At 36.1% G+C, this 25,210-nt stretch overlaps 1 protein-coding gene across 8 annotated transcripts in view; it reads right to left on the reverse strand.

Annotated features, from left to right (window-relative positions):
• SYT14 (synaptotagmin 14) overlaps positions 1–25,210 on the reverse strand; it is a 225,418-nt gene that overhangs the window by 11,627 nt on the left and 188,581 nt on the right. For 6 of the 8 annotated variants that reach the window (XM_050781370.1, XM_050781361.1, XM_050781365.1 and 3 more), the window contains 2 exons: positions 3,730–3,919; positions 184–240 (listed from right to left, as the gene is read on the reverse strand). In XM_050781370.1, coding sequence (XP_050637327.1) covers positions 184–240; positions 3,730–3,919 — 247 coding nt within the window. The remainder of the gene's footprint in view (positions 1–183; positions 241–3,729; positions 3,920–25,210) is intronic. The other 2 variants (XM_050781353.1, XM_050781343.1) reach the window with 1 other exon arrangement.

The following is a 25,210-nucleotide window of genomic DNA, read 5'->3' on the forward strand; positions in this document are numbered from 1 at the left end:
TCTGAATACCATCATCCATAATCAGAGATAAATTCTAAGTTAGTTTTATTTAAAGTACCACAGATAATAAATGTGCATTGTTTTGGAAACCAACATGGTGGACAGCTTCACTGCTGGCAAGTTTTAGGGTATTTTGGTTTTGCATGAAAAGACAACATCCAATTAGCCTCTACAGGAACTCACCTCGGATTATATAAACCTGTCCACCTATCAAGTGTTTTAGACAACAGAACAGTCCATCTGACAACAGGGGGTGGAAAGCAGTAAAAGAAATAATGACCAGATGTCAATCGTTGGGTGAAAGAGGGTCAAAGGTTAGAATTAAAGAGGAAACACTGTTCACTGGAGTGGAAGAACACAAAACTTTAGCATTTTAATTCAGATAGAGGACTGAACAAAAGGGATGTTGGGCAAATTTCATGGGATGAGAATTTTTAAGGTTATTGTGTAATCTTAAACAAAAATTACACTTTTTTAAAGGGGGACATATTTTTAATGATATCCTCTTGGTCTAAAGCACATTGAACATAGAATCATGCACATTATCAAACTATAAAAGACTGAATAAGAGTAATTATAAGGATCATCAGGATTATTATTATGCTTATTATTGCTAAATTTAAAATGTATCAATTTAATATTTCAAATACTTTTACTACTCCCAATATATATAAATTAATTATGCAAAACAAAATAGGACTATTGAAATTTTCGCTCTTGAATATTGCTCTTTCTTTGGAAAAATGGGGATTATTCAGTCTATAACATAGTTCAAAGTTTATAACCTAGGTATATATGAGGGGCTATAATCTTATATAATATATACTGTTTAGGACAAACTGATAAAACTGTTTTACCTTTTACTTTATAAATATTCCACTTTCATAAAATGGCTTTAAATTGACTTATACTTACTTTCTAGTTACCTCCCACCTAACACCATGAATTATCCTTATACTGAAGGTCTAATGGTAAAATAACGGCAATTGCTATAACCTACTCTGTAACCTGAAACATTGACTCTATGTTGCAGATGTTAATCTTTTGTCATCTGTTTATTATCCATCCCTGCACTTGGCCAGACCTCCCTTTTAGTTGTGATCCTTGTTGCTCTGTTTCTATCAGAGTTGACTACAGTAAGGATAGAAAGGCAAACGTATCATTTCATTCTATTTTTTAGTATCTCCAGCTAAATATTTGTGAAAAAATGTAGTAAATTATTAGTTAAAGCACAAGTGGCAAATTGATAACTGGGGGCTCAATGTGACCCTAAACAATGCTCTATTTATCCAGTACAGTGCTAACAATCTGTGAATCTCAAAGTCTTCTGGCAGCGTGTGCACTCTCGTGTTTGTCACAGGCCTCACCTCTCCCTATCTTTCACCTATGAGTTTTACTTATTTCATTATCCCCCAGGCCTTTTGAGTTTGCATTCTAAGTGTATACTAATGAAGATGATCAAGTCACACTACCAAATCTGTTTATTCTAGAAATTGCTTCTTTTTTCCCCACTCAATTTCTCCTTCTGAAATGAGAAAGGGGACAATAATAATTCCATCCTTCTTTTATGCACCTTTCTCTGATTTGAGTCTCACAATTACCCTGTGAGATACATGACCTTAATTTTACCTACAAATAAACAGACTTAAGGGAGTGAGGTCAACTGTCCAAGGGTAGCAATATGAATTTAAGCCTTCAGACTTTTAATTCAGGGATAGATACCTTCTATGATATACGTACGAAGCAAACTTTCCAATATTATTTCCAAAATTGTTTTCCAGTATTATAATATATTATAATAACTTTTTACTTCCATTGAATAAATAATTTTTATGACAACTAGAAACAGTTAATTTAATTCAAGGGTAAAAAAGTTACTCCTCCTTTATTTTTAAAATTTTAATTAATTAATTGATTATTATTATTTTTTTAGACGGAGTCTTGCTCTGTCACCAGGCTGGAATGCAGTGGCGCGATCTCAGCTCACTGCAACCTCCACCACCTGGGTTCAAGCGATTCCCCTGCCTCAGCCTCCCAAGTAACTGGGATTACAGGCGTGCGCCACCATGCCCAGCTAATTTTTTGTATTTTAGTAGAGGCGGGGTTTCACCATGTTGGCCAAGATGGTCTCGATCTCCTAACCTCGTGATCTGCCCGCCTCGGCCTCCCAAAGTGCTGGGATTACAGGCGTGAGCCACTGCACCTGGCCAATTTTTTTTTGTTGTTTAAGACAGGGTCTTGCTCTGTCACCCAGGCTGGTGTGCAGTGGTGCAATCTTGGCTCACTGCAGCCTTGATCTCCCAGGCTCAAGCGATCCTTCCACCTCACTGTCCTGAGTAGCTGGCACTACAGGCTCAAGCCACCACACCTGGCTAATTTTTTAATTTTTTGTAGAGTCAGGGTCTCACTTTGTTGCCCAGGCTGGTCTTGAAATCCTGGGCTCAAGTGATCCTCCCGCCTCAGACTCCTAAAGTGTTGGAATTACAGGCATGAGATACTGTTCCTGGCCCTACTCCTATACTAATTACTTGCTTCTTGGAATAAAACATGGCATTAAGTAAGTCTGTGAGAATTATTTTAAGAAAATTTAAGGTGGCATTATTATTTCAGATTTCTTTTCAAGTTTTTAGTTTACGGCATTAACAGCTTTAATTTTAGCTAAGTATAAAGAAGCTGGGCCGGGTGCGGTGGCTCACGCCTGTAATCCCAGCACTTTGGGAGGCCAAGGCAGATGGATCACCTGAGGTCAGGAGCTTGAGATCAGCTTGATCAACATGGTGAAACCCGTCTCTACTAAAAATACAAAATAATAGCTGGGTGTGGTGGTGGGTGCCTGGAGTCCCAGCTACTCAGGAGGCTGAGGCAGGAGAACCGCTTGAACCTGGGAGGCGGAGGTTGCAGTGAGCTGAGATTGTGCCATCGCACTCCAGCCTGGGCGACAAGAACAGAACTCTGTCTCCCAAAAAAAAAAAGCTGCCACTTTCCCAGTTTACCTCTTACAGGTACCAACAATTTAGAGGTATATTGGGTGACAATTTCACTATCCTCCCATAACCTACCCTGGCCCTGTTGAACTGGGAGAGAGATCTGGAGAGAGAACAGTAACAGGTATAACATGCATACAGTCAGGGCAGAGGTATGCCATCTAGCTTTTCTTTCTTAGTATCCAGGGTAAACTGCAAACTGTTCCTTATTCTGTTTGTCCTGGTAAGAGCAAAGCCCATTCCATCTAAAAAAAGTCTCTACTGGCAGTACTGGGTTATAATTTTAAAGGAGAAAAAATGTGAAGTAATAGTTTCTTCTTAAATTGTTAAGGGAGAAAGAAGGAAAATATAGAAGTAAATAAAATAGTTCATAGTACTGCATGCAGATAGAAAACACATTATTCTTCAGTTAACAATAGCTATACACATTCCTGTTCATATTTGTGAACATTACTCACTTTTAAAGGCCCTGTAACCTTTTTTGGCATTAAAAGATGATAGAGATAATTTATTTTGCAGACACTATGAAAAATTAAAAGTTCTGTCACCTTACTATTAATACTTTGAATTTCAAATTTTTCTACTTCCCAAATGACTGGAAATAGAAAACATGAAACAGATTAGCTGATGATTACACCATTTCATTTTGATTGGTTAAGACTAAATGATAGGATTGAAGTCCCTAGTACTGAGAGTCCCAAAAGTAAAGAAAACATTAGAATTTAAAAAGTTATTTTTCACTCACTGGGTGGTCTATTTGCTGCCAAATTTTTGAAGTGGCTGCCTTTTATCACTTCTGCTGATAGTCTTCCAGTTGTGGCATTATAAAGCAGGCCAATAAGAATTTCTGGAACTGAGCCGTGTTCAAGAGACTGACATGAGGATGTACTTTCACTACATGACATTTCTGACACGCTCATTTGGGAGTCACAGCCCTGTAATCGATAATAAAATTTTTATAGTATTTTGCAAGAGAGATATATTGTTATGCCATGTTTATTTGGATTAGGTAAGTAAATCGCAATAAAGATGAGTTGCAAACCAAACCAAACCAAACACCAGATTAGAATTATCGTCCTTAGCATATTTTAGCCCCTGGATTTCTTTTCATTATATAAAAGCCAAAGAAGTAATAGGAAATGAGAAGACTTCACAAATCCCTGCATATTTATATACAAATCAGATAAATGTTTCTTAAACTTATAGATGTTAATAAACTGTTTTCTGAATATGAGAAATTATTGTTTAAAGACTATCAACCTTAAACGACTGACAAAGATTTAGACTCAATACATCAAATGTCCTAACTGTGCCTTTAAATAAACAAAACAGAACTACCTGCTATTTATAAGCCAACATCTAAAACACAGAGATATAGAAAAGTTGAACAATATGTGAAAAATTAATCATGTAAAAAATAATCAAACAAATTGATGTGGTTACATTAGTATCAGTCAGGGTTGGCTTTAAGGCAATAATCACCACTAGAGATGAAGAAGTATATGAAATAATGATAAAACACTGAAATTACTAAAAAGTAAAATAACCCCAAATTTGGATGCATTTAATAACATGGACTCAAAATACAGAAAGCAAAAATGGCCAGAACTAGAAAGAGAAATACAGAAATCCATAATCACTGGGGACATAAGCACACTTCCCTCAGTAACTGACCAAATGGGCAGACAAATAAGTACCATAAGGATGTAGAAGATCTGAACATCACAATAAGCAAAATTGACCTAACAGTCACATGCAGAATATTACACCTAATAACTACAAAATATAATTTTCCCCAGTACACAGAATTTTTAAATTAAAGCAAATAATAATTTCAAATGAAAATTATTCATAATGTTTTTGACTGATTAGAAACCCAAACTCTGTTCTAGAGGAGAATAAAATATCTATATTTTTTGGAAATTAAAGGTATACTTTTAGTAACTAAATAATAGAAATAGGTGATTTGAAAGACTAATAAAATGAGTAAACTTCTGGAAAGTCCAATTAAGAAAAAAAGAAGGGACAAATAACAATGATCAGGAATGAAGAAGGAGACATCACTATGTATTCTACAGACCATGAAAAAAATAAGAGGATAGGATGAACAAGTTTCTTCTAGTAAATTTGAAATTTGAATGAAATATACCAGTGATCTCCAACCTTTTTGGCACCAGCGACCAGTTTCCTGGAAGACAGTTTTTCCATGGACAGGGTGTAGAGGGTAATCTAATGCTGCCACTGATCTCACAGGAGGCTGAGCTCAGGCTGTAATGTTCACTAGCCCACTGCTGCTCACCTCCTGCTGTGTGGCACCCATTCCCAACAGGCCATGGACTAGTACTGGTCTGTGTCCAGGGGGTTGGAGACCTCTGAAATAGACATCTTTCTAGAAAGTTATTAACAACCAAAAGACACGGTGGAAGACTGTTCAGAAACAGTCTTACTAAAGAAATTTAATTTGTAATTAAAAGCCTTTCCAAAATACACATACAAAACAAAATAAGAAACTTTGGCCTAGATGGCTTCACTAGTGAATTCTAATTAATAATGCTAGCCTTACACAAACTCTTTCAGATAGTAGAGAAAGAGAAACCACTCCTCAACTTCCTTTAAGAATTTAGCAAAATATTAAAACCAAAATCTAATAAGGGCATTATAAAAAAGAAAAAGTTTCTCATTCATGAATCTAGATGAAAAAATCCTAAATATACTATTAGCAAACCAAATTTAGCAACATGCAACATCATACGTAATAGCAAAAAATGTTAATGTTTCCCCTTTGAAACTACCAACTATTACTACTTTTAGTCAACACTGTAGTGGAGATACCAGCTAGTGAAGAAGACAATAAAATGAAATAAAAAGTATAATGATTTGGAAGGGGACTAGATTTTTTTAAAAAGCCCTTATGTGCAGATTACATAATTATGTACACAGGAATAAATCTACAGATGAACTGCAGTTGTATACAAAGGTAAAATGTAGAAATCCATACATTACTATATATCAGAAGCAAATAGAAAATAAAATGTATTAAAATAGCATTTATTATGGCATTTAAATATAAAATATGTAGGAATAAATGTAACAAATGATATGCAAGGCCTCGATACAGAAAACTATGAACATTACTGAGAGAAATCAAAAAGTACTATATAAACTGTTACTGTACTAGAAAGCTCAATTTTGTAACATTCTCTCCAAATTAATCAATAGATTAAATTCAATTCTAATAAAAATATCAGCAGGTTTCTTTGAATTGTTTGACTTCATCAGTAATCAGGGGAATGGAAATGAAAACTACAAGGTAACACTACACAACAAACAGATGAGCTAAAAGAATACCAAGTGTGGTGAGGACAAAGCACTGAGAACTATCATAGTTCTCTTGTAGAAATGTGAAGTGATACCAATTTTTTAAATGTTATAAATACACATACGCTATGAGCTGGCAGTTCCACTCCTACATACATACCCATCAGAAATATGTGCAATGTTTATCAAGAGACATATGGAAGAATGTTCATAGCAGCATTATTCATATTGGATTCAAGCAATAGAATGGATAAATAATTTGTACTGAGTTCATAACAGCATATTATACAGCAATGAAAACCAATTATAACTACATTTACAAACGTGATTGTAAGTAAAACATGTTGGGCCCAAAAGGATACCTAGCTGCATAATTCCATTTATGTAAAGTAACAAAAACAAACAAAAAATCAAACAACCCAAAAACCAAAACCTCAAACCAAGCAGAACTAAACCATTATGTTCCTGATGTATTAATAGGTGGTAGCATTACAAAGAAAAGCAAAAAAGTAATTAACATAAAGTAAAAATTGTAGTTAACTCTGGAGGTGGGAGAGAAGAACAGTGATTGGGAAGGGCAGGATGGGAGTTTCTGGGGTTACTGAGACACTGTTTCTTTCCTTGACCTGGATGGTAATTACATGGGTTTTGCTTTGTGATAAATGGGTTGTACATTTGCATTTTTTACCCTTTTCTAATGTGTGTTGGGTTTTGCAAGAAAGATTTAAGAAAAGAATTACATGATGAAAAGACACAGTATACACAAATGAATATACAATGATAAAAATAAATATACAGAACTTTCTTTGAAGATTCCCAAAGAGATCCAGTCCATGAATTAAAAAGGAAAGAAAAAAGACACTAACACTATTCTGTATAACAATGTAGTTAAAAAAAATTTAAATGTTTTATAAGAATCTTCGAGTTTAAACCTACTACTGGCTGTAGAAGTAATGAAGGAGAATGAATACATACCTGGAGCCTGAACAAATTTGTTGGACTAATATACTAAGGCTAAAATCTCATATTTTTAACTCTAGACTGCAGAGTGGAAGCCAAAAGGAATACACATTTTATATTCTTAAATCATGGGTACACAAAACACATAGTTTGGTATGTTTTCATGACAGTTGGAGACGAAAACAATTTTAGTAAGTTTCAATTAGGATATATCATCACTTATGAAAATAGTGTCAAAAACATGCTTGAGCACATTTGGTGCATTTGTTACATTAGGCTATTATACTAGCAGCATCTGTTAGAATATTGTTAGATACATTTTTCACAATATAGTATTTTCCACATTAACCTACTGTCAGATAAGATGTGAACCTAATAGCTGCTTATACACAGAAGTCATACTGCCACTTTTGAGAAAAAAAGCAATGCCCAAAGAAAGCGATGGAAAGTCCTTTCTCGATCCTAAGGAAAACACTCCCCACTTCACTGCTGTGAAAATCATTACCTTCAAGTCCAACCAAAAAGCAAGAGCATTAAGATCCTTGTTAATCACATTCTATTTTAGTAAGCCCTGCTGAAATATAGTGGTGTTTAAATAACACAAGAAACTATTACCTAGAAGAGTTCATTATGAATTTACACCCTAGAAAAAGTGCTAATCTCATGTCCCTTCCACTGACATTAGTGTAACTGCCCATTCAATATTGGTAGAGTTGTGGCACTCCAAGGAGATCACTCAGTACAAGAAAAGCAGTAAAAAATAGCTAAACAGAATCACTGTAGTAAAAAAAAAAAAAAAAAAAAAAAAAAAAGTTACGGGCATTCGCCTATAATTTCAGCTACTTGGGAGGCTGACAGAGGAGAATCACTTGACCCCAGGAGTTCTAGACCAGCCTGGGCAACATAGCGAGATCTGTCTCAAAAACAACCAACCTCAAATTAAATATCGACACTATCTGCCCAAATGGCATCTTTCCTCAGACTACTCCTCAGGGCATGCTGCTCCATTCAGTGTATATTCAGGAATCTCCATCTACTCCCTCTGCAGATCTCATCACTAATTTATAACTGGGGCTTGCCTAGGTAGCAGTAGCTGCAGGTGATTAATGCAAAGTCAAACAAATTCCAATCATAACTAGGTCTACTTAAAGGAATAGTCCCACAGGCTCCCCAAAGTAAAACTTCTTCCCATCTTGCATAATATTTTACTTCTTTTTAATACTTCCCCTCCTTCCCCCTGAGTCTTCTGCCCTAGGGTAAAGGATTACAAGTAATTCTGTGAAAGTGAAGTATATGTAATTTTTAGAGGAATGAATATATGCTATATGTTTACCATAACCAGAATTAGTGGTTAAGGTAGCCATTACATTTCCTTAATGGTGTGAACAGGTTAAAATCAGGTGGAAGCTTGTAAATACATAGAGAAAAAACAATATGATTAAAAATACAATATAATTCCTATTAAGTAAACATACTAGGCTTTTTATTAATATTAAATTACTGCCAGCTTACTTGTAACTACTTATGCTCAATATTTTTAAGGTGAAACCACTGAACTGTACAATGATCATTACTATAATTGAATTACCTATTGAATAGTGTCTGTGGAACTTAATTCTCACTGTGTCTGGAAGATAGCATTCAGTTTTTATTTATATGTGAAATGCTTCCATCATACTTTTCTGAAAATGGGGCGATCACAGAGGGTGCTGAAGTTAAAACAAGGGAAGTCACCTGCTGCAAAGTCAGAGCTGCCACTAATGATGAACTTCATCTCTAGCCGCAAGGATTCCTCCTCAGGGCCCTCTCCTAGCCCCAGGGAACTAGGTAAGGAGGAGATCACCAGAGGCAATTTCAGGAGAGAGGAAGAAAGAGCGTAATTGCTCCAAATCCCACCTCCTTTCCATCCTCCACACTGTTAGTCTAGCGTAAAGGAGAGCCAGGCTGGGTTTTAGTAGGGTTTGTAAAAACACCGAGTGTATCAAAAGGACAGTCTACTGGAGTGAACAGTGGCTTTGTACAGTTTGTACACAGGTAGCTTCTGGCACTCATTGATCCAGGCCTCAACCCATGTCACTAGGAACCAGTTCTCCTTTATCCATTTCTCAGGTTTGTTTCCCAAATTTGGCTTCATTCTCTGGCACACTTTTCCCTCCTAGTTGCCAGCAGCTCTGAGTGTCATGGGAAAGAGGAAGACAGCATCCTACTTGCTCAAATCCAAATCCTGGAACTTGCTGCTTAGAGCCCATGAGATTTAATTCTAGGGCTTTGGAATAAAGTCTGCTTCAGCAGAACACAGGGGCAGGTTAGTCTCCCAACCAAAATCTGGGTACGGTGTGCATAAGAAAGATATGAATGCTAGGCAGAAAAAACAGACGTCAACTACAGAGCCCATTCAACTGAGTTGTCTGTCCCTGCTTTTTCCCCCTTGGTCTTCAGTGAGGACTGTTATCCACATTACTGGAGAGCAGGTGATGTTGTTGCTGTTGCTCCAATTGTAAGTACCCTCCACAGGCTCTTGCTGTGCAGTTATTAGCCTTGCAGGAGCCGAGGAGGATGAAAAGATGGTTCAATGAAACGGAATCATGATGCTACTACACTCATGGAGCACGGCTCTGACATTCAGGTTAGGTAAGGAAGAGCCACAATAAAAGAAAATGATCACTTTTTCTTTCATAAGCCCTACATATTAACACTAAAAATTAACATATCTGATAAGATTTAAGAAAAGAAAAATGAATCATAGAACTTTCACATAAATAACCATAATAACAGAATACTTTATCAGCGTTTGACCATAGCATCATGTGGAAATGGTCATAAAAATCCCTGCTATGATCTGCTGTGTGCAGTGGCTCACACCTGTAATCCCAGCACTTTGGGAGGCTGAGGCAGATAGATCACTTGAGGTCACGAGATTGAGACCAGCCTGGCCAATATGGTGAAACATTGTCACTACTAAAAATACAAAAATTAGTCAGGTGTGGTGGCAGGCGCCTGTAATCCCAGCTACTCGGGAGGTTGAGGCACGAGAATTGCTTGAACCTGCGAGGTGGATGTTGCAGTGAGCCGAGATCATGCCATTGTACTCCAGCCTGGTCGACAGAGTGAGACTCCATCTCAAAAAAAAAAAAATTCCTGCTATAATCAAAATTTATGTATATATATGTATATATACATATGCACTTTTTTGCTCTATTCAATATGAACATATTTAATTAGCATTTCTGCTTATGAGATTGGTTTATAAAGTTTGTAAGTTTCTTTTCTCATGGTCTCCTGAAACAATACCTATTTGAAGAATATATATGTATAAATATAGGCATATGTGTATATTTTTTGCTGAATTATTTTAAAATGCTTAATTTAGGGTTTCTGCATATATGTTTATAAATGAGATTGGTTTATAATTTTCTCATGTTATTCTTGTCTAGTTGGTGTCAAAATTATACAAGCCTCGAAAGAGAAGTTAGATACCTTTCCTTTTCATTCTCTGAAATAGCTTATATAACAGAAGTTATTTGTTCACTGAAGCTGGGTAAAACTTGCTTCTGAAACTTGACCATCTTTTTTTCCTCTTTCTTTTAAGAGGACTCTGGCTACTGGCTGAATTTCTTTAATGATAATCAGTCTTTTCATGTTTTCTATTACTCTTAAATCACTTTTTAGACATTTGTATGTTTCAAGAAAAGTGCACATTTTATTTGTTTTCAAATTTATTTTCCCAGAGTCATTCTCTTAAAATTCTGAGATCTCCACTGAATTGGTGGTTATGTCCTCCTTTTAATTTGACATATTTTTCTTTCTTTCTTGTTCAACATCTCCAGGGGTGTTATCTATTTTTATTAGTAATTTCAAAGAACCAGATTTTATGTTAAACTTCTTTACAATTTTTCTTTAATTTCTACTGTTTCCCCTTTCTAACTTCTTGAGTTGAAGAATGCTTATAGCTGATCAATTTGCCTCATTCTTATGTTCTTAGAAATAAATTTAAGGCTAGACATTTCCTTATAATACTGATAGGGGCTGAAATCCACAAATTTAGGTATTTTCATTTGTGTTTGTGCCTAAATATTTCCAATTTTAATTATGCTTTAGTCTCTGACACTGAGTTGACTTAGAAAGTTTTTTTTTGGTTTGAGTATTGAAAAATATAGATTTTGGGGGGTTGGAGTGAGAGGGTTGCCTCTTTTACTCTCTTACCTCCTATTACTTTACTCCTCAGTCATAGAGTTCTAGCTAAATGCACTTCTTGCTATTCCTTGAACACAACACACGCACTCTGGGCTCAGGATAGGCTGTTCCATCCGCTCGCGGTGTTCTTTCCTCAGATTTGTACATGGTTAACTCCCTCACCTCTTTCAAGTCTTTGCTCATATATCACATTCCCAATGAGCCTTATACCTTGACCCTTATTTAATATTACACCTCCTTTCTCACTAGCACTCTTAATTCTGCTCACCCTGTTTCTCCCTCCACCCCCCAGTACTTACCTCTTTCTCACATACCCTATACTTATTGTATGTATTACGTTTATCTCTCTTCTCTACCTAGAATTAAGTTTCATGCAAGCCAAAATTTATATGTTTTTCATTAATGCATACTGAATACCTAGAACAACACCTAGCATGTAGTATATTATACTACTGCACTGCCTTCTGGCCTTTGTTGTAGCTGTTGAGAAGTCTGCTGTTGGTCACACTGTTGTTCCCTTGTATCTTATCTGGTTGCTTTTATCATTTTGTCTGGTATTTTATCCTTTCACTGTAATTTTTATGGGTGTGGACTCAGTTTTAATAATCCTGTGTAAAACTTCTAATTTCTCAATCTGATGATCTATGTATTTTAAATATTATCTTTCGTTTTTTCTAGTCTCACATTCTGGAGTCCTTATTAGAAAATATGCTTAACATTCCTATTCCACTCTCCAAAACTTTTTCATATTTTTCATTGAGTCTATTTTTAATGACTTTTTTCATTCTAGAAGTTCAATATGGCCCTTATTTAAATTAACCTCTTTTCCCACATTGTCTTATTCTTTTTTTTTGTAGTTTCTATTACTTCTTTTATTTCTTTATTCTATTAAAGCATATTTATTTTATAACCTCTTTCACAGAGCCCTATTAGTTCTAGAGCTGCCAATACATCTTTCTCTTGCGTCTACTGTCATTCATGGTGGACTAATTCTTCCTGCTCATACTTTTTAAAATGTGAGTTCATCTTCATTGGAAATTATTTTTTTCTGTGGGAATTGTATGTGGGAAATGTATATGTATACATACATATAGTATGTATGTAGTATATATACTACATATGTATGTCATACATACATATATAGGCCATGCATACTACATATAGTATATATGTAGTATATACATACTTCCTTGATTTCTTACCAGTCTATCACATTTCTGAAAATTTCAAAAACCTTCTTTCTCTGAGATAATCTGAGTCACTGCTCACACATATTGGGTTGCTAAATAGTAAAGCCTGTATCCCAGGAATGCTCTCACATTTACACCTGGGGCAGAAAACCAACAGTATCCATTATACTCTAGTACCTAATATACTGTTTACATTGTGTTTAATAGTTTTTAGAAACACTCATATTCATCTTATAATCCTAATTCATTTTATTTGTGACCAGACTTCAGGCCAGTTGCAAAAAGTAATAAATAGGCCATATACTGTTTTTTCTTTTTTTTTGAGACCAAGTCTCACTCTGTTGCCCAGGCTGGAGTGCAGTGGCGTGATCTCACTGCAACCTCTGCCTCCTGCATTCAGGTGATTCTCCTGCCTCAGCCTCCTGAGTGGCTGGGACTACAGGCATAAGCCAACATGCCTGGTTAATTTTTGTATTTTTAGTAGAGATGGGGTTTCATCGCGTTGGCCAGGCTGGTCTTGAACTCCCGACCTCAGGTGATCTGCCCACCTCAGCCTCCCAAAGTGCTGGGATTACAGATGTGAGCCACCATGCCCGGCCATACTGTTTTTTATTTTACTGAAGGAAACAGAATAGACTAGAAATAAAGTTATTATTTGGAGACTCAGCAGTAGAAAAGTATATTCAATGTCTGTTCAGCACAAGCACTGTACTAGGGAATAGATGAACTGATTTCAAGGCAGACTATGAAAAACTGCCTTTAGAGATTTTATGGGAGAAAATATGTGGATGTGATCAACTCTGGATAACAGAAACAATATTCCAGAGTTACCTGAAGTTGGTCCTAATAGGATTTCAGCAGGCATAGGGAAGGGCATTTCACACAAAGAAAGTATGAGCTAAGCCCCAAAAGTGGGTATCACATTTGCTAAATGTAAATGGATCTGGAGTGGCATGTGTTTATGGGGAGGGAGTGGAAAATGTAGATGGAAAGGAAGGATGAAGCCAAATTTTATTCACCCAGCACTGTATGAATATTTCTATTAGAGACTTTCTGTCCTGTAACTGTTGCTTTGTCTGTCTTTCCCACTAGACTGTGAGTCCCTTGAGGGCAGAACTTTTGTTTTATTCATCTTTGTATGTCCTCAAATTAGTACAGTGCCTATCATTCAGCAGGCACTTAATAAATATTGCTGAATGAAAATAATGAATCATGAAAGACATGAAATGCGGTGGTAAGAAAAGTTGGACCTACTCTACACGTAGTGGAAGCAAGAGAGGCATTTTGAACTGGGGAGTAACATGCTCAGATAGACCTCTTCAAAAAATAAGGCCAAATATGCTGCATGACTGAATGCTTGAGCAGGGATCACAACTTACTTAGCTGTGCTAGTGACAGATAAGTCTTTACTTGAGATAACACTTGCTTTGTGCGCATTTTATATCCCGAGCAAAAAATTGCAATTTTTTACCCTGTAGCAAAACATAGACTTAAAAATATCTGTTTTATTATAATCAATCTTAGTGATCTAGACACATTATAGTTGGAGTAATCATATAAGATTTTTCTAACCTAACAGCTTTAGCACATACTAAGAACTATAAATTTTGCTTCAAAATTAATGTAGCTGACTTCCTTGATTTCTTTCTAGTCTATCACATTTCTGAAAATTTCAAAAATCTCTTTCTCTGAGATATCTGAATCACTGCTGACACATATTGGGTTGCTAAATAGTAAAGACTCTATATCCCAGAAATGCTCTCACATTTACACCTGGGGGAAGTGTGAGCTTTTTAAATTGGTCACTCAGCATATAGAGTGTTAGAATCAGTTATTCCTATGCAAGTTGATATATCCAATTATATGTTCCCTTTAATTAATTTATTTTAAATGAGATGATTTGAATCTGTTTTTAATATAAATATGTTTTTATTATTGGAAAACTAAATATAAATAAATTAAATTATTAATATAACAGCCCCAAATAATTTCTAAATGTCTTCTATATTTTGGATTATAATTATCCATAGACTACTGGTTTTCCAACAGTGGTTAGTGAAATCTATTGAATTTCATTTTTAAAATACAATTTTAACTATTTAAAAATTAAAATAAAAACAATACAAGTACATAAATGAGTAATAAAATAGAGGCAATACAGTGTACTCAGAAGGAAAGGAAACTTTGCAGCCAGATTTACTGGGGTCTGTTACAGGACTGTGACTTTAGTAAGGTATTTAGCATCTCCATACTTCAGTTATCTAAAAAATGTGAAATAACTATCTACTTCCTTAATAGTTACACCACTTGTTAACATATTAGGGAACACATTGTACTGCAAATAAATTTAATGTATTATTTTTTGTATCTTGGACTAAAGATTTACCTGTCATTTCTGTTTAATTGAGAATATTTGAAGTTTAAAGAGCAAGCTCTCAAAAAAAGTTATCATTTGTAACTCCTTATCTATACGAATCAGAATTTTCTCTAAAATTCATAATTAAAATAAAAGAAATATGTTGCACTGGATTTCAGAGCTGCAGCAAGATGAAAATGTATTAGCAGCAATTGCATAATTGTAGGTGCCTGTGCTTTGGACAGAGTAAGACAGTTGAATTTATGAATAAGCTCTAACTTTTTGCCATCTGTGTGACATTGGACATGTTTTAAAAGTTCCTTGAGACTCGATTTCCTCATCTATAAAAATAATATAGTAATAGTACTTTCTAGAAAATTTCATTCTCAATTTTTTGTTCATCAAAACCACCCTATCATTTTCAGCATTAGATGTTACAAGTAAATATTATAAAATAAGATTTCTGTTAGTAAAATACCACTTTTCTCTGCCTTACACGTTTGAGTTATAAATAATATTTCATTTGAAATAAAGGGTTTGAATGCTTGAAAAGCCATGAACTATACTACCTTTATATCCTATTTCTGAACGGTCATTCAAATGACCACATTTTACACATTGTAAGATTGTGCTGCCCCCTGCTGACCCAGTTTCTCCAAAATATTTTGAGTCTTCAGTTAAGTCAAAACTTACAGGATTACAGTTAAGTAACTCTCTAGCAGGCTGAGGACGTAATAATATAGATGGTAAAATATTGAATATAGCACTAAATAATATATGACATTTTTCAAGATATTAAAGTATAAACTATTGATGGTGGGAGCAAATGAATATAATATACTCCCAAATGTGTAATATTTAACAAATGTAGATACCCAAGTAACTATTATAATTGCCATTGTTTACAGTGCTGCTGACACCTGGAGAAAAATTAGCAAAATATACACATTTGTGGCTAAAATTAAGTATTCAGTAATTATTTCCCTGTTTCTTCCACGGACTTAATAGCAACTTGATCTTCATTTCCCTACATTAGAATGGCATTTGTTTTTGGCTAGCTGCAATGTTTTAAAATTACACTTTTCATGCATTACCTTTTCCAACTTTTGGGCATCTTCTCTTTTTTAATCTCACATGACCAACCAGATAAACACTGGTGATTTTTCCTCCAGATAGTATCTCAAAATAGGCTCTTCCTTACTACTAAAACTCCTCTAATAGAGTGTTATTATCTAATAGTGCAAAAAGTACTTGACAAATCAAAAGAACTAGGAGCAGTTCTACCTGTTTCTAGCCCTAAGCCTTGGAGGTAATTGATCTACTGAAAGTCTCATTTTTCTCCATTACAAAACAGAGATTCATGTTCATGTCCTCTCAAGTGATAAGATTACGTGAGCAAACACATAAGTGTTTTAAAAATAGATCACTATATTTCTATAATGCAATTTCATCTTAGTTATCTTTTCCCCATTCTGGTGCTTCTTGTACACTATTTGAGTTATAAATAATATTTCATTTGAAATAAAGGGTTTGAATGCTTGAAAAGTTTTTAAACATTATCTGTGTAGTGGATGCAGACAGTGGGAAATGGGGGAGGAAGGGGTGCAGAGCAGGCACAGGAGAGGTCTCCTATGCTCAGTCAGGTCATCCTTCATGTCAGCTCAATCTGTTACTTATTTTTTTTTTTTTTTTTTTTTTTTTTTTTTTTTTTTTGAGACGGAGTCTCGCTCTGTCGCCCAGGCTGGAGTGCAGTGGCGCGATCTCGGCTCACTGCAAGCTCCGCCTCCTGGGTTTACGCCATTCTCCTGCCTCAGCCTCCTGAGTAGCTGGGACTACAGGCGCCCGCCACCGCGCCCGGCTAATTTTTTGTATTTTTAGTAGAGACGGGGTTTCACCGTGGTCTCGATCTCCTGACCTTGTGATCCGCCCGCCTCGGCCTCCCAAAGTGCTGGGATTACAGGCGTGAGCCACCGCGCCCGGCCTCTGTTACTTACTTTTAAATCTTTGAACTTTTGGCCTTGTAACTTTCTTCTGGTAATGTTCCTAGTTTTCCTTAACTGAACGGCCACTTTGGATCAGTTCATCACTACAGTTCACCAATCTCTATGCCAGCATATGGACATCAGACACTGGTAAACTAGACTTCCATACACCTGGCTTTTGTGGTGACACACCTCTATTCAAAAACCGTTACAGGCAGAATGGTGAAGTAAGGACCTCTGAAAGTTGCTCCTCTATAAAAGCAACATGAACACTGGCAAACATGGTCAAAAAAAAAAACTTTTTCAGAAATCTGAACTAACTAAAGGCCTGCAACATTCCAAGGAGTGTTTATTCAAGAAAAATGGCTGAATACTGTGAGAAATACAAGGTTTGTGGCATTTTAAATGTACCCTATTCCCATTACCCTCTCCCCAGTTCGCTGGTAGTGTTGAAAGCCAACACTTGCAACTGTGAAATCCAACAGCAATCAGTGGCAATTGTTTAACACTGCAGCCACCAAAGAAGCAGTTCTGGCCAATGAAAAAATAAGAGCAAAATCTAGGGAATGAAAAGTTAATAGGGATCTCTGAAAAGTTCTAACGCATTTCTGGAAATCTAGCAGTCCATGCACATGTGCAAAGCTATGTGCATGCCCAGAAAAAAACTTGAGAAGGTCGTAGTCTCATAACTCTAGCTGATCTTGTTGCTCTGTGCATGCAGAAAGTGAAAGATAAGGCACAGTTGTAAACTGACTCCAGGAGTATTGAAGGCATGGCTCAATACACGCAGAACCCCTCAGCAAAGACTTAATGAAATCTCTGTCCAGTTGTTAGCTGGCCACTAATGTTAACTGGGATGCACATGACAATAATATAGACTTTACAAAATCCAAGAAAGTCATCAAACAAAGAGGAATGACAACAACAAACAGCAACAATAAACCGTGGGAGCGACTAGTCTAGGAGAATGTCTTTGTCAAGGCATTCAGATTGGAAGTGAAGAATTAAAACTACCTCTATTCACAGATGACATGATCTCCTATGCAGTAAATCCTAACATATACACGAAGAAAATAACTACTAGAACTAATGAATATGCTCAGCAAAGCTTCAGGATTTGTGATCAATATACAAAAATCAATTTTATCTCTTTACACTAGAAATGAACAATGAAAAAACAAAATTAAGAAAACAATTCCATTCACAATAGCATCAACATGAATAGAATACTTAGGAATGTATTTAACAAAACTGTAAAACCTGTATTACATTGAAAGTTACAAAACATTTTTGAAAGAAATCAAAGAAGTCCCAAATAAATGAAAAGACATCTCATGCTAATGGATTGGAAGACTTAAATTGTTAAGATGGTAATACAGCCCAAAGTACCGATCAAACAGATTCGAAGCAATCCCTATCAAAATTGCAATGGCCTTCCTTTTTTTTTTTTTTTTGCAGAAACAAAGAATTCAATCCTAAAATTTACATGTCCTAAAAATTCATATGTAAACGCAAGGGACCCAGAATAGCCAAAACAATCTTGAAAAACAATAACAAAGTTGGAGGACTCACATTTCCCAATTTTAAAACTTACTATAAAGCTTTAATAATCAAGACGGTGTGGTACTGGCAGAAGGATAGACAAATAGATCAAGAGACTATAATTGACAGTCCAGAAATAAAAACTTACATTTATGGGCAATTCATTTTCAACAAGGGTGCCAACACAAATAAATGAAAAAAGAATTTTTTTAAACAAATGGTGTTGGGACAACTGGATATTCACATGTGAAAGAATTAATTTGGACCTCTCCCCTCACACCGTATAAAAAATCTAAAGAGCTAAAACCATAAAACTACTAGAAGAAAACATAGTAGTAAATCTTTATCTTATATTAGGCAATGGTTTCATAGATAAGACACTAACAGCACAAGCAACAAAAGGAAAAATCAATGAGCTGAATTCTCAAAATTAAGAACTTTGTACTTCATAGAACATCATCAAGTAAAAAGACAGGCAGAATGGGAGGAAATATTATCAAATCACTTATCTTATAAAGGACTTATTTCCAGAATATGTAAAGAACTCTTACATCTCAAAAATAAAGAGACAAGCCAATTTAAAAAATAGGCAAAGGATTTTAATAGAAATTTATCCAAAGAAGATAAATGAATGGTCAATAAGCACATGAAAAGATGCTCAACATCATTAGTCATTAGGGAAATACAAATCAAAACCATAATAAGATACTACTTTATATCCAGTAGGATAGCTTACATAAAAAGATAATAACAAGTGTTGAAGAGAATGTGGAGAAACTGAAACTCTCATACATTGCTGGTGGGACAGTAAAATGGTGCACCTACTTTGAAAAACTGTTTGGTAGTTCCTAGAAATGTTAAGAATAAATACAGCTCTAGAACTAGATATATACTCAAGAGAAATGAAACTATATGTCTACACAACTTGTACACAAATGTTCATAGCAGCATTATTCATAAAGCCAAAAATGGAAACAACCCAAATGTCAATGAATGGAAAGACAAACAAAATGTGGTATATCCATACAAAGAATATTATTAAGTCCCCAAAAAACAATGAAGTATGGATATGTGATAAAACATGAATAAGCCTTGAAAACGTCATGCTAAGTAAAAGTCATCAAACACAAAAAGCCACATATTGTATGATTCGATTCATATAAAATGTGCAGAAGAGGCAAAACCATAGGACAAAAAATTGGTTAGTGGTTGCCAGGAGGTGTAACTGCTAATGGCTACAGAGTTTTGGTTGGGACGGGGGGATAATAAAAATATTGTGAAATTAAATCATGGTGATGGCTGCACAACTATATGAATATTCTAAATATCATGACTTTTATATTATAAAAGGGTGAATTTTATGATCTGTGAATCATGTCTCAATAGTTATGAAAAATTACAGGATCCCTATTTCAGAATAATATAATCTTAGAATCTCAAAGATAATTTAATCTAGTGGTTTTCAAAGAGTTGTAGTAAAAGTACCCTTTTGTTCAGACATGGTGGCTCACACCTGTAATCCTAGCAGGAGTTCGAGACCAACCTGGGGAACATGGCAAAACCCCAACTCCACTAAAAATACAAAAAAAGAAAATTAGCCAGGCGTGGTGGTGCACATATGTAGTCCCAGTTACTCGGGAGGCTAAGGCATGAGAATTGTTTAAACCTGGGGGGTGGAGGTTACAGTGAGCTGAGATTGCACCACTGCACTCCAGCCTGGGTGACAGAGCAAGACTCTGTCTCAAAAAAAAAAAAAAAAAAAAAAGTACTATTAAAAGAAATAAAATATTATTCTAATTCCACATTCAAATACATGAAACAGGTAAGTATAGCATTGTATTAGTATATGTTTATTACCGAGTCAAATTTATAATAGGTTGTTTGAATAAAAAATGAAATTTGATATTTAGGTTTGTAGGTAACAGTTTTGGCATCCAGTGTTTGTGTTTTATTTTATGTATATCAATAAAGAGCTGATAAGTTGTGAATTACCTTGCCTTGCAATGTCAGAATATTAATTGATTGAACTGACCAAGAAAATTGAAAGATAAAGTTAGGGAACATTACATAAACTTTTTAAGTTAAACCATTACTATAATGATTGTTTATAATTAAAGAAAATTACCCTGATTTTATGCAAATAATTAAAACTACCTGATTTTTTTAAATATAGAAAAAGCACTGACTGTGATGCATGTATAATTTTTATGGCAGACACATATAGGACTAAATTAAACAATATATAGTGATTAAACAATATATCAACACCAAGCTATAATATTCCCAAGTCACAATTATAAGAATTTCAAATATATAGAGAGATATGGGAGAAGTGGCTTTATTAGTAAATCTATAGAAGAAAAAAAGAGTAGATAGTGAGTGATACGGTTTGGCTGTGTCCCCACCCAAATCTCATCTTGAACTGTAGCTCCCATAATCCCCACATGTTATGGGAGGGAACCGGTGGGAGATAATTGAATCATGGGGATGGGTTTTTCCTGTGCTGTTCTCTTGGTAGTAAATAAGTCTCAAGAGATCTGATGGTTTTATAAAGGGCAGTTCCCCTGCATAGGCTCTCTTGCTTGTCACCATGTAAGATGTGACTTTGCTCCTCATTTGCCTCCACCATGATTGTGAGACTTCCCCAGTCATGTGCAATGATGAGTCCATTAAACTTCTTTTTCTTTATAAATTACGCAGCCTCAGTATGTCTTTATTAGCAGTGTGAGAATGGACTAATACAGTGAGTTCACATGTAAACAGTTTCCAATATATTAAAATTTAATACACATGTGTTTATAATTATGATTTTTTTTTTTTTTTACAATTTTAAACTATAATTTTAAAAACAAGTTGGGAGCAGTGGCTCACGCCTGTAATCCCAGCATGTTGGGAGGCCAACGTGGGCAGATCACAAAGTCAGGAGTTTAAGACCAGCTTGACCAACATGGTGAAACCCCGTCTCTACTAAAAATACAAAAATTAGTCAGGCATGGTAGCACGTACCTGTAATTCCATCTACTCAGGAAGCGGAGGCAGGAGAATCGCTTGAACCCCGGGGGCGGAGGTTGCAGTGAGGCAAGATCGCGCCACCACACTCCAGCCTGGGCAACAAGAGCAAAACTCCATTTCAAAAAAAAAAAAAAAGAAATTTGAAGCAAACATTTCCCAGAGCATTTCTGGAGAACATGGTTCAAATCTACCTATTTTACCTAACATATTTACCTTAGAAATGAGAAAAATAAGGCCTGGAGAGGTTAAATACCTTTCTGAAAGTTTTAACATATCTAGTTGTTCTGGAGAAAATGGACTAGGACTCAGGATTCTGGACTCTTAATTCGAATGGTCTTTTTACTAAGAAGTCTAAATCCCTTATTCTGTTTTTGAGGATCTTTATAATCTGGCTTCATCCTCATATTCACTTTCATTATTTTTCCCTCTATAATTCACAAGAGTAGTGAGGTCCCCACATTTCTACCAAGGAAGAGCGCCAGTGGGATGGTGATGATTTTTGGTGGGGGTGTGGCAACTGCCCATCAAGAATGTGAGCATAGGAGGTGAAGGAGGCTGTGTCCTACGAGTTTACCTTTCAAATCTGGGGCCCACATCTGCCTCCTCTTCAGAGTTCCCGTTATTGTTTGGGCCTTCAGACGGAATTGATACAAATTACAAAACTGGGTAAGTCCCTTCAAATCTGCCCATACCCTGACAGAAATTCATTTGTATAAAATTTTGAAGCACATGTTACCAGGATCCATGAGACACTCTTGCAGATTGTGGTTCAGTCTGAAGCTCCTGCCATCTGACGGTACCATATTCTCCCTCTCAGCAATGTTTCAACTGCTAATCATCTAGTGAGGCCTGCTCCGTTAGTGAAGATTTCCACCTGGCTCACAGATTCCCCTGCACCCTAACGTCTCTCTGACTTAATGTGACTTAAGGTGAATTAAATTTCCACATGAATGATCCTTCTAACAGTCTGCACACTAAGTTATTTGATTTTCTCTTCTCTAATGACTTCTCCCTCCCAGTCTCACATTATTTCTTGGGCCTCGGCATCACCAGAGGCTACGGTGAGGTCTTTGCCAAAACTACTAAGTAAAACAGGTGCTGACTACAGCCTCTTTTTTCTAACATAAGTTGCTCACTCAACTGCTCTCACAACTCCATGCTTTGACTGCACCTTCAGTCCTTGACACTATATTTTTTGTTCATCAGCCCCTTCTTGTCCTTACTTCTTCCTCCATCAAGCTGGCATTCCAAGCTGCCAAAACGCTAACCTTGGAAGAACCAATTAACTCCTTGATTGCACTAGGAAAAGCAACACAATGGGATGAATTGGAACTTTGGCCATCATCTGGCTATACTTACAATCTAGTTATACTTCTCGGGTGAATTTATTTTTCCATTTTCCCAATTATTATAAATCTTCCATTTTCTAAAATCAGCTGACCCAGTTCCATTCTCCTAAAATCACTGACCCCGTTCCCTTTCTCCTTACTCATTCCTGCCTCCTGCTTCTCTCTCTCTCACACACACGCATGCATGCACACACACCTCTCAATATGTGGAAACTTCCTCAACTTCCTGTGAAAATATCTACAAACTTTCTGACATCTGGATTCTCTTCTTCTTTCTTACCATTGTAAGAGGAGGCATCCCTTGTATTTCAGACCAATTTCTCCACCTGCTATCTGGATCCTATTTTCTATAGGCTTCTTGTCTCACATCCTAAATATCATGCTTCAATGAATTTGTCTCAGCCATATTTAAATATACTTAAGTCTCACTCATAGATTAAAAATTCATTTTGAATCCCAAACTACCTATGGCCAAGGAAAGAAGTACTGGAAGGAATCAAGCAGAACAATTCCCAGAACTCATATAGGCCTGAGAATAATTCACATTCTGAATAAAGTGTAGAAAACATAATATATGGGGCACTGAGTTGAGTACTTAGAAGGAAATTGCCTGAGTAGTGGGGTTAAATTTGCCCTAGAATAAATAATGTCTAGTTTTCTAAAGCAAAACTTAAAAGCAAGCCTCAAAAGGATCAAAATGTTTTCAAGTTGCCTGATTGCATCCAAAAAGCTCAAAAGTATGAGAAAACAAAATAATTTAGCACCCAACAATGTAAAATCTACAATATCCAGGATACATTAAAAATTATCAAGCATGCAAAGAAGAAGGAAAATAAAACCCATATTAAGGGAAAAAAGTCAATCGATAAAAACTGATCCAGAAACAAAACAGATGATAGAATTTGTAGACATGGACCTTAAAACAGCTATTATAAATATGTCCCATGGTTCAAGACAATAGAAGAAAACATGGTATTGTTAAGAAGAGACAGAGACTATATAAAATAGACCCACATTTAACTTATAGAGACTGAAAAATATATCTGAGATGAGAAATACGCTGGACTGGATTACTAACATAGAAAATGCACAGGACAAGATCAATGAACCCAAAGACATAGCAATAGAAGATCTAAAATCAAACCACAGAGGAAAAAAAAGACAAGGAAGCCAGGTGCGGTGGCTCATGCCTGTAATCCCAGCAATTTGGGAGGGTGAGGCCAGTGGATCACTTGAGGCCAGGAGTTCAAGACCAACCTGGCCAACACGGCAAAACCCTGTCTCTACTAAAAATACAAAAAATTAGCCAGGTGTGGTGGTGCATGCCTGTAATCCTAGGTACGCAGGCAGCTGAGGTAGGAGAATCACTTGAACCTGGGAGGTGGAGGTTACAGTGAGCCGAGATTGTGCCACTGTATTCCAGCCTGGGTGACAGATTGAGACTCCATTTTTGGAAAAAAAAAAAAGGGAAAAAAATTAAGAACACAGCATTAGTGAGTTTTGGGACAACTTCAAAGGGTCTCATATGTATGTATCAGAGTTTCAGAAAGGGGTTATGTGGCCAGAATTAATATTTGAAGAAGTATTGGCAAAAGGTTCCCTTTAATTAAAACTGCAAATCCAAACCTCTGAGAAACTCAGTGAACCCAGATCGACAAGATGACATATGTATGATGAGGTTATGGCTCCTAGCTTTATCAACAATTTTACAGTGGTACTGTAAAATGATTTAGAAATGGAGGAGGAGGAAAAGCATGTTTAGAGGTAGAGGCAGAAAGGAGTTCAATATTGTATATGGTGAGTTTAAGGACTAAAAGTATGAAGCTTTAAAGGTATACTGTGTGTGAAAACACGCTGTAAACAGTTGAAGTGTTTTACAAATTATTTAAGTATGTGTTCAACTAAGGCAAGAAACTCAGGGCTCCATTTCATTAATACTAATGAAAACTGTAAAACTTAGGTACAGATGTTCGAATAAATAAGAGTAAGGCATAGTTAAGAATAAGATAATCAAAACGGGGTGTGGTGGCTCACACCTGTAATCCCAGCACTTTGGGAGGCTGAAGTGGGTGGATCGCTTGAGCCCAGGAGTTCAAGACGAGCCCTGGAAACATAGTGAGACTCCTGTCTCTACAAAAAAAAAAAAAAAAAAATTAAAAATTAGCTGGGTGTGGTGGCATGCACCTGTGGTCTCAGCTACTCAGGAGGCTGAGGTGGGAGGATCGCTTGAGCCTGGGAGGTTGAGGCTGCAGTGAGCCATGACTGCACCACTGCCCTCCAGCCTGGGTGACAGAGCAAGACCTTATCTCCAGCCTGGGTGACA

This window comes from Macaca thibetana, chromosome 1 (assembly GCF_024542745.1).
Source record: "Macaca thibetana thibetana isolate TM-01 chromosome 1, ASM2454274v1, whole genome shotgun sequence".
In the NCBI taxonomy this organism is placed as follows: Eukaryota; Metazoa; Chordata; class Mammalia; order Primates; family Cercopithecidae; genus Macaca; species Macaca thibetana.